The sequence below is a fragment of the Nilaparvata lugens genome, unplaced genomic scaffold (genome assembly GCF_014356525.2).
Source record: "Nilaparvata lugens isolate BPH unplaced genomic scaffold, ASM1435652v1 scaffold7287, whole genome shotgun sequence".
NCBI classification, from domain to species: Eukaryota; Metazoa; Arthropoda; class Insecta; order Hemiptera; family Delphacidae; genus Nilaparvata; species Nilaparvata lugens.
The window spans coordinates 360-12006 of record NW_024093036.1 but is presented as its reverse complement, the minus strand read 5'-3'; the positions used below and the strand labels follow the sequence as shown (position 1 = coordinate 12006).

The 11647-nt window shown below is 36.6% G+C and overlaps 1 protein-coding gene across 1 annotated transcript; it reads right to left on the bottom strand.

Annotated features, from left to right (window-relative positions):
* Positions 1 to 279: 279 nt before the first annotated feature.
* LOC120356617 (potassium channel subfamily T member 1-like) lies at positions 280 to 10032 on the bottom strand. Its single transcript, XM_039445573.1, is given in 6 exon segments — positions 280 to 416; positions 419 to 528; positions 3835 to 3984; positions 7009 to 7194; positions 7196 to 7224; positions 9868 to 10032. Coding segments are annotated over 6 exon segments (768 nt in total). The 5' UTR covers positions 10024 to 10032.
* Between the last annotated feature and the right edge of the window lie 1615 nt (positions 10033 to 11647).

Sequence of the window (11647 nt, the reverse complement as noted above, 5' to 3'; positions counted from 1 at the left end):
TTGTGATATTTTACCTATTATTGACGAAGCCTATTGCTTACATTTGTAATATTGTTTCATGACCAATAAAGTTCTAGATTTTTTTCTCTGCTTGAACTGAACGGCCGTAATCAAACTGTCAATGTAAGGAAGTTCAGATTAAATAATCTATTTATTCATTTGTACGAATCACTTATTATGTGAATGAAGAGTGAAAACAAGCAACCTCTTCCAGATTTAGATTAAGTTAAGTTAATCTGTTTGAAATAATTTTAAATTTATTTCCCTCTTCCCATTCCATCACAATTTTCTGTCCAGAAATTTTGTAATTGAAATTTGGTAAATACCATCAGTCTTAACAGCGATTGTCTCCTGTCCGTTGATATTGTTGGCGACAACGAAAGCAGAGTTCTCCTCCTTAGTTATACTCATATATAGCAGGTATCAGTCTTCTTCATGATGTGTCTTGGTCCAGGGTTCAGCAGAATTGTGTCTTCGTAGAACTCGGGCAGTTCTGCTGGCCTCACGCCGACTAGTGCTACACCGTACCTAGAACGAGACAAAAAATGGATTAATCACTACAGAACATTTTCAGAAACTAACTTTCAATAATTATGTGCCGGTTGCACGAAGCCGGTAAAAAACCAATCAGAGAAGCTGTCTCATCTAAAAGACCTTCTCTGATTGGTTTCTCGTAGAATTAATCACGTTTGAAATTCAACTGGCTTTGTGCAACCGAGCCTGAGAGTCGCTAAATTCATTCTGAAACATGGGCAGTCTTGAAACTTGCCTATGAGCAGTCCATGTGGGAAGACCTAACTCTAAGAATCCACGAGAACCAATCAGAGAATGTCTCATCTAAAAGCCATCTCTGATTGGTTCTCGTGGAATTAGTCACGATTAAAATTCAACTAGCTTTTGCACAACCGGCTTATAAGCCGCTAAATTCATTCTGAAACATGGGCAGTCTTGAAACTTGCCTATAGCAGTCAATGTGGGAAGAACCTAACTCTAAGAATCCACGAGAACCAATCAGAAGCTGTCTCATCTAAAAGGCCATCTCTGATTGGTTCTCGTGGAATTAGTCACGATTAAAATTCAACTAGCTTTTGCACAACCGGGCTTAGAAGCCGCTAAATTCATTCTGAACATGGGCAGTCTTGAAACTTGCCTATGAGCAGTCAATGTGGGAAGAACCTAACTCTAAGAATCCACGAGAACCAATCAGAGAAGCTGTCTCATCTAAAAGGCCATCTCTGATTGGTTCTCGTGGAATTAGTCACGATTAAATTCAACTAGCTTTTGCACAACCGGGCTTATAAGCCGCTAAATTCATTCTGAAACATGGGCAGTCTTGAAACTTGCCTATGAGCAGTCAAGGTGGGAAGGAAACCTAACTCTAAGAATCCACGAGAACCAATCAGAGAAGCTGTCTCTAAAAGGCCATCTCTGATTGGTTCTCGTGGGATTAGTCACGATTAAAATTCAACTAGCTTTTGCACAACCGGGCTTATAAGCCGCTAATTCATTCTGAACATGGGCAGTCTTGAAATGACTATGAGCAGTCAATGTGGGAAGAACCTAACTCTAAGAACCTAAACTCTGTATCTAGAGAGAAGTCAAACGAATGAATCATTTCAGAAACTGAAACTCTTTAATGATTGTAACTCTTCAAGCTCATCCAGAAACTAATATACCATAGAGAAACAATAGCGTAAGTAGATATCACATGGTATAAGGAGTTCATGTCGTAACTTTTACTGTTATCTCAAGCCGATAGTCCACATAGTTCTTTCCCGAGAAGCTGTGGACACTGTAGTCTCTCATATTGTGCCGTTCATACACTCTCATCCCAACAAAACAGTAAAAATCGACAATAATCGACAGTAATCAGCTTGAGATACGTTACCAGTAAAAGTTGCGACATAAACGCCCTATACCATGGGATATCTATACGCTATTGTGTCTCTATGGTATATTAGTTTCTGGATGAGCTGAAGAGTTACAATCATTAAAGAGTTTCAGTTTCTGAAATGATTCATTGGTTTGACTTCTCTCTAGATACAGAGTTTAGGTTCTTAGAGTTAGGTTCTTCCCACATCGACTGCTTAGTCAAGTTTCAAGACTGTCCATGTTTCAGAATGAATTTATCGACTCTTAGGCCCGGTGCACAAAAGCTAGTTGAATTTTAATCGTGACTATTCCACGAGAACCAAGTATAAGCATAGTATACTATTATTATAGTCCAATCAATGTGACGAATCAAGCTCAAGCTTGATAGGTATAAATTCAAACATAGATGATGTTTTGATGATCATCATTCTTTTGTTAATATGTATCAAACTTGTATTGTGTGTAAAATAAATGAATTTTGAAAATAAATTGGAAAAAAATCAACACTAGTATCGAGTTCAATGAATCATGGTTTTCAAAGGTGTAATAAGGCTCAATCTAAAAGTAAATATATTGAATTCAGTTGATTCAGACTAGAGCTTTACAATTGAAACCATCCAATCTGAATGCATCTTCAAACTCAAGAAGAACGGATCACTACAATAAGTTCAAGGAACGTGAATCCGTGTTTCGGATGGCACGTTAAGCCGTCGGTCCCGGCTGCCTAAAAGGCAGTCGTTAGGTCATGTCAGATGCCCTGAAATTGATCAGTTGCGACCTGAAAACTCTGACACCAGACTGAGCCAGCCAGGTCACTCGATATATTATTATTATTATTATTATTAAGGAACGTGACAGGGTAGTGGTATGTTCCGAATAAATATTCCCGTATTTCGATTCTGTTGAATTACAGTATAAATTCCAATCAAGTAGCCTACTATATCACATAGAAACCTCATAGGAGACACATGCATAGCAAACTATAATAAATATAAAGAAAATAAAAATCTCAGTACCTTTTTTACTTTCCTTGCCCTATCACCATAGGTAAGGAAAGTATTGCTTTCCAAAAAAATTAAGGTAACCTAATTCATGTTTTCTATACGTTTCAGGTCCCCTGAGTCCAAAAACGTGATTTTTGGTTTGGTCTGTGTGTGTGTGTGTATGTGTGTGTATGTCTGTGAACACGATTACTCCATTCCTAATTACCGATTGACTTGAATTTTAAACTTAAGGTCCTTATACCATGAGTATCCGACAATAAGAAATTCAATTCAAGATGGCGGAAAAAATGGCAGATTTACTAAAAAACCATGTTTTTTCACGTTTTTCTCGGATACGGCTCTAACGATTTTCTTCAATTTATACCATGGATAACTATTTATAAGCCCTATCAACTGGCATGAGTCCCATTTCCGGAAAAATTTCAGGAGCTACGTAATTTTCTTGAGAAAAATGGCGGATAATTACTAAAGAAACCATGCTTTTCACGAGCTTTTCACAATCATTTTACAAGACAAGCAGAAGCATTAGATTATCCAGTGCAATTACCATTTAACTTTGAAAAGTTTTGTTGATTTGGAAGAGGTTATTTAATAAACTGCCTGCTTATATTAAAGATGTGATATTAATAGTTTTAAGTTTTTCCGTTAAAATATTCTAATTGACTGCTGTCCTATGGTTATGAGGATTTGTGGTGATGTCTGTGTATTTCTTACTGTGATGTAACTGTTTTAAAAATGTTTATTATATTATAAAAATTTGCTAATCTTGTCTTCTTTTGTATATATTACGATGTGACTGTGATGACTATTAATTTTATTGTTATTTTAGAATTTTTATTTAATTGTTGACTTTGTCTTGCATTTTTGTAAGTGTTCTGACATAAATTGAATCTTGAATCTTGAATCTATCGATTAGGATACTATTAAAGAGTTCTATGAGAGATGAACCCAGACTTACTTTCTATGCGAATGGAAGCTTGCATAGGTGAAACTTTTTCCTTCGTATTCGCCGAAAAACCTAGAGTCTTGCAGCAATATGTGATAAATTTCGTTGCCTGAGCATCGGCCGTAGAGTCGATGCCATTCTTCTGACGATGTCTGGCCCTCCCTGAAAAAAATATCACATTTTAAAAATAATATAAAACGGAATCGTTGAAGAACAAAATTAAAATAGCATCATCCACCAATGCAATTTTGCTTATTTGTATTATCGTAGAGAAAAGACAACATGACAAGATACCACATTGTATGGGTAGTTTATGTTCCAAATTTCAAGACGATTTTTTGTCAATTCAATTTTTTCTAAATTTGATTGCCATTTTAATAGGAATTTAAATTTTTCACAGAACTTATTGAGAATGCTATCCTGAAATCTCAACTAGACTTCAAAAAAAATATGAAATGGACGAGACAATACAAACGTAGCATGCTAAAATATGAGAAACTAGCGTCAGGCTCGCTTCGCCGCGCCATATCCGTCTAGCCAGGGGGCCTCCGCCCGCTGGATCCCCGACTGGATCGTCCAAGAATGAGATCACAGCTCGCTTCGCTCGCCTGCATCTTCATTTGAGCATTTTTCTCATATGTTAGGACAATCCAGTCGGGGGTCCAGACTAACGTCTGGCTAAACGGATATGGCGAGCGAAGCGAGCCTGACGGATAGTAATATTTCCAGGATTGAAGTAGCAGTGCCCAATCAATTTTTCCGCGATAAATGCATTTAAATCTTCAACTTGGTGCCAACCTACAAAGTCAACTCAACTTAATGCCAACCTGAAAAATTATTAATTAGTTGCCAGCAGAGAAAACTGCTATTATTAATTCTGTGGTTGCCAGTTAACAACTGTTCGAAGAGGTACTCTATCTAGATTATAGTTCTATAGTCCATATGATAGGAAATTTCAATTATTGGGAGAAGAAGAATATACATGCTAAAAGACGAACTTCAACCCTTAAAAACAACCCTTAGAGTTAAAATATTGCAAAAGATTTCTTAGTGCGCCTCTAAAGGGCCAACTGAACTACCTACCAAATTTGAACGTTTTTTGGTCCGGTAGATTTTTAGTTATGCGAGTGAGTGAGTGAGTGAGTGAGTCAGTCAGTCAGTGAGTGAGTGCCATTTCGCTTTTATAGCTATAGATGATTATGTATTATAATAGAGACTGGAGGAAACATGATGCAATTTCATGTTAACATCAAAGTTGATAATAGTTTTTTGCATAATGGAACATGTAAAATCCAGCAGGAAGACAACAGTTGTTCGGTTGTCCCAAATAGGTTCATTCAACAAACTACTCTGTGAAGTTATAGCATCAGCCAATGAGAGCGCGTTGTGGGCGTGGACTGTACAAAGCCCCTGAAGAGTACTCGCACGTGATTGGTTTGACTAGTAGCTCGCTCATTGATGTTAAAATTGTCCTTCCCCAATAGAGTTGATAAACACCATAAACGTTTCTCTCATTTACCTCTTGGCAAAACAATAAGTGCGACGAAAATACATCAAAACGGAGAAAATGATAGTTTTTGAAGTAGAATCTTTTTGTTTGTATTATCATAAGAAATAGATAGCTTACGAAAAGATCCCACAGTATAGGTAGTTTATGTTCAAAATCTGAAGCCGATTTTTGTTAACTCAAGCCGATTACTGTCGACTACTATGTATTATCATAGAGAAACAATAGCGTAAGTGATATCCCATGGTATAAAGGAATTATGTCGCAACTTTTACTGTATCTCAAGCCGATACTGTCGACTATGTCAATATTCACTGTTTTGTTGGGGTGATATTATATGAACGGCACAATTGAGAGACTAGGTACCAGCGTCACACAGCTGCATAGGAAAGAATACTGAACTAATCGGCTGGTATAACAGTAAAGTGCGACATAAACGCCTTATACCATGGGATATCTACTTATGCTATCGTTTCTCTATGGTATTATTACTGTTTTGGCCAGGTAAGGGTAAGAACGGCACAGAATGAGAGACTACCGGCATCATTATAGCTTCACGAGAAAAACTTGGAACTGAAAATTGGAACATGAACGCATTATATATCATGATATGCCCTTCTTATGCTATCTTTTCTCTTTTGGTGTTATTGAATGAAAACGTATTGATACGCTCTAACTCAATGATTCACATCAACGAAGCAAGTTTTTTGATTGTATCCAATCTTTAAGATCACTATCACAAATGCATTAAACATGGAAAACACATTTACAATAGGAAAAATACTTTAAATACTTGGATTAATTTACTTAAACAATCGTGTAGCATCCCACTATAGAGTCTATGTTTGGGATGCATTTAGTCTAAATACTAAACAAGTTTTTTGTAATACAAATGTATTTTTATACAGTACATTGATCTGGGCTATTCCTACCAATTGACTACCTTAATAGCGCTAAAATAGCCTTAAAATGGCGCATTGAGATATACCTTAATATAATGATCCTCTATACAAAAATACTCCCGACAATACGTGAAAATTGAGAAATCAGTTTTGAAGTGCATTGTTCCCTTTCTATTATTGAATGAGAACGATATTCTCAAAACCATTACTTCACAACACACAGAACGTTCATTGTTTGTATTCAATTATCATAATTGAAATATCAATAATCAAAATTAGTAATGATACATTGAGATAAAGATATCGTGATCAATTTGTTTCATTCTTTATTGTTTTGAAGTATATCTGAATAGATAAAAAAAAGATCTGAATGGATAGATTTTATCTGATTTAAATTAAACAAGTTGACCAATAAGAATTACAGCTGTGCTTATTGAGAGAAGTTGTGCGTATTTTTGCTTTCAAAATTTTATAAAAATAACTTGATTAATTCAATATGAAGTGATAATTAAGTGTTACTATTTTAATATATTTGGTGTTTTGATTTCTCTAAATTCAAATTTTTAGCTTAGCCTATATATTTTTGGACGAAAATGGAACTTGAACGGTTCACAGTAGAAACATAACCTATTTTTGGACATTTTATTAATTAATCTAATTTGGGAATGGAATAGATTTGGGCCAAGCCTGTTGTTCCTTCCTTATCATTTTTATATTGATTTGTTATTCTGTCCACGAATAAATAAATAAATAAATGAAGGTGAGAACACTACTCACTGTCCTCTCGACTGTGGAAGCAGAAGGGTGACGAGTGTGGAGGCACCAGGACACGTGGCAGTTTTGGCGAGCAGCGCGTACTTGAGCTCATCCTCGCAGACCAAGTGCTCGGCGAACTTGACGTGGATTTTGTTTTCGGGACGGAAGATCTGGACATACTGAGGCACAGTCGGAGCAAAGTCTTTACTGCCATGATCTCAGAATCGTGTGTTCATCCTGTGCAATCAAACAAGTTCATGAAGGAAATCGAACGTAGACTTTTTCAAAAATAATTGTGTGATGTGAAATTACAAAGTACCAATATTTGAGTCGAAAAAAGTCGATTGCCTATGATTGGTTTAATTTCTAGACTTCACAGAGTGCAAGTTATCAACAAAACAGAACCTCTCCTCTTGATTAAACCTTTCCTTTTTGACGTGACAACGTCTTATAAATTGGTTTGGCCGGGTGACACTTCAAGAAACGCGTTACGCTCCGCGTTATGCGCTCACAATGAGAGCGAGTGAGAGCGTTCGTTTCGGTTCACGGTCGTCTGGAAAGAGCACGAATAGGAGCAGTGGCGAGCAACGCAGCAGCAACCCGAAGGCATTCACCTGGAGAGAGAGTGAAACGGAGCATCAACCTGCACAGGCACCGCAAGCAATCTCCTGCGACTGCGCCACTATACTTCCAGGCTGGCAACGTCCTTAAATTGTTACTATTATCATTTCATCCTTCTTCCTACTATACGAATGAATATTCACATTAAATTATTTTATCACTCAAGTCGTTGTCACGTAAAATTTTCGCCCGTATACCGACTTTACAGCAACATGCATTTGTTGAAAACAAGTTGTTTTGTTAGAATGTAGTATCAGACCAAAAATGTAAATTTAGTTGAATATACACAATATTGTCAAATCCACAGAAATAAGTTTATTTTGAAACCAGACTTGAGTTTCAATGCCATACTTGGCATCATCTTCAGTGAAAACTCTGAGTTGGAAACTTCTGAGTCTAAATAAATTTTTCCTCCACCTACTGTCTAAAGTACTTACTTTACTCCCTGGAACAGAATACTAAAGTGTCACTTTTTTCGCTCTCGGTACTAAAAAACGGAAAAACCCCTAGGGAGGAAAAGTAACTCCATTTAAATAACATGGGAAGCATCTTTATTTTGAAACTTTTTATTGGAAATAGGTTGGAAGGTCTAAGCTCAGATGAGGAAGCATAATAGAGTAGAAATTGAGCCAACTGAATTAAATACTACAACCAGATATTTGTAACATATGCAATATATGTTGGATGCTGAAATTACCTATTACATACTTTATATTAGTATACAATAAAAATTCAGACATATTTTTTAATATTACATGTTATTCAAAATACTAGCCAACAAATATTTCCCATCAACTAATTAAATTTGGAACGCGTACATGTAGATGAGTCGGCCATTGTTGTTACAACTACACAAATATAAGCTATACAGATAGAGTATAGCGCTGTCGGCTGTGAATTTTGATTACTTCCAGCTGGTTACTTTTTAGTTTATGCTGTAACATATTGTTACTGGTCACGTAAGTTCTTAAAATATTTATTTTCAGTTTTTAAAAATTTAGGTGAAGGAAAAATGTTGGGTATATCACAGTGAAAAATGCTTTTTCTTCCACCTACTGTCAAAAGTCTACTTTACTCCCTGAAACATGATACTTAAGTGTCTCTTTTTCGCTCTCGGTACTAAAAACAGAAAAACTCTCTAGGGAGTAAAGTGATCCATTTAAAAACAGAGAAGCATCTCTATTTTAAAAACGTACATTTGGAATAGGTCAGAAGGTCTAGCTCAGATGAGAAAGCATATAGGGGTTCTGTCATTGAGTCAACTGAATTCAATACCACAACCAGAAATTTGATTAACTCATTAATAATATATGTTTGTATGATAATTATTATATTCTTAATATTGTAGACGATAAAAAATTTATACAATTTTTAAAATATTTTATTCTATTCAAAATACCAGCCAACAAATATTTTTGATCTGCAATCAAATCGAACCGCGTGATGGAGTCAGCCATTTTTGGTAGACACCCAGCTGATATAATTGTTACAACTTTGGCCGATAGATAGCGCACTCGGCAGTGCCAATCAGACGACCGGTTTTTAGGTTTTAGATTTCAGGTTATGTTGTTTAGGAACATTGTCAACCAATGATACGTAAGTTATTAAAATGATTTTATTCGCAGTTCTATAAAAATATGTAGGTGGAGGAAAAATGTGTGTACATCACGAGTGAAAGATACTTTTTCTCTCTCAGGAAAATTGTTGCCCTCGGCTTCGCCTCCGGCTTCAAACTTTCCCCACAGGAAAAAAAGTCGTACTTTTCACTCCAGATATACAAATACTATTGTGTATTTGACAATATTTGTATAGTCACTTTTTCACCTCATCATGGAGAAGATCCACAAAATTTCTGAAGACCATGTAAATTTTGTAAAGTCAATTTGACTAATATGTGAATTGAAATTAATTCTAAAGTTGTTCACGAATCATAATAATTATCTATGAGACAAGTGTGGAAAGTATCCTTCAATTTTTCCAACGTGGAAGATGTTATTTCATAAATTCAGCTTCTGAACACTAAACTTGATTCAACATGATTTATTGAACGTTATGGTTTGGATGAATGAAAAAATCCATCCATTTTGACTCATGATTCAGGAACTTCAAAACAAGTAAATAATTATATGGTGATGAATTTACTCATTCAATAATTCAGGATCACACAGCTTCTAGAAGAAAACCCATAGCTTAAGCCCAAAGCAGTTTAAATATTCTAGTTTAAACAATATTCTCATAATTATAATAAATTATGCTTACAGCAGCAGTTTTGTCAGCGTAATTTCGCGCGGCGAGCACAAAACAAGCCTCGGCCTCGTTCATGCGCGCACGCGCGAGGTCAACATCCTTCAGGCAACTGCCCTGGATGTAGATCACTCTTTGCGCCCAGATGGGAACCTGCAGGATCATGCGCATTGTCGTGTCTAGCTCCATCGGCGACGGAGTACCACGTAGTAATCCTGGAAAGAGACAAATATTCATTCATAAAAATATAAAAAAAGAGATATCTATGAAAATTTATGTCAATGCATGTATGAGCCAGCCTGAATCAATTGGATCCGAACCTGAAGGTTCATGAGCAATGTCGTGGTAGCTGTATCGGCAATAATAGTACTAAGTAGTTAAGTCATAAAAAGAGACCAAATTCATTCATGAAAAAAATACAAGAAAGTAGAAATATCTATTATAGGAAGCATGTTAAACGCATGATTGCACACACCTGAAGTAATCAGATCGGAACTATCAAGACAGAAGTACAGGATGTTTGGAAAGAACTCCCTGGTTTTAATGTGTCATAAATCTGTAAAAAGTGATAGAGACTATTCTAGTTGTGTTATTTCTCAGCAACACTATCTAAGTTTTGTCTCCCTGCAGTTGCAGATCCACCAACAAGATGGCGCCCTCCTCATTAGAATAATCATGTGTGCGTGCGGCTCGAGACACTCGCTTTCCGGAAGGTGGATAGGTAGAGCTGGCCCAATTGCTTGGCCCCACGGAGCCCGGATTTTAACCCTCTGGAATTTTGCTTTTGGGGGCACACGAAAATGTTGTGTACAGTGGAAAAATCCGAGACATAACCATTCACGGGAACGAGTCGTCACGGCTGCGGTTGGGACAGTTACACCTGATATGTTGGTGATGCATGGCGAAAACATGAATATCGTCTTCGTTTGAGCAGGGCAACGAATGGATCCCAATTTGAGTGTACTGATGTGAACCAAAACTTGAAGATTCTCTCTTTCATTGTATGTACTTGTTGATGTAGTTTTTCATCAATTTACGCGTAAAATTTATACCTAAAACTAGGGAGTTCTTTTTCAAACACTCTGTACTACCAAGAGAGATATCCATATCTCATGGTATAAGCCTCATGTTTCTAATTTCCAATGTTAGCTCAAGCCGACAGTCCCTAGTGACTACGTGATACCATAGAGAAACAATAGCTTGAGTAGATATCCCATGGTATAGGGCGTTATGTTGCAACTTTACTGTTCTCAAGCCGATAGTTCACATAGTTCTTTCCCATGCAGCTGTTGACGATGGTAGTCTCTCAAATTGTGCCGTTCATACACTCTCATCCAACAAAACAGTAAAAATTGACAATATCGACAGTAATCGGCTTGAGATAACAGTAAAAGTTGCGACATAAACGCCCTATACCATGGGATATCTACTCAAGCTATTGTTTCTCTATGGTGATACTATGTGACGCTGGCAGTTGTAGTGTGTCTCATACTACGCCTTTTTTACATTCTCACCTCAACAGAGCAGGAATCGGCTTGAGTGAACTGGAAATCGGCTTGAGATTTGGAACATAAACTACCTATACCACGAGATTTCTTCTTATGCTATCTTTTCCTTTGGTAGTATCTACTGAGTAATAATTAGATAGAATACTATCATGTCAGATGATTGCTAGTGATCAAAGCCCGCTACTTTCTTCTGAATGTTAACAATAAACATACTTAATTGAAAGGTTTCCCAGTAGATGTCAGTAGCAACTGAATAATGAACAGTTCTATAACCTACGCTGATTCAA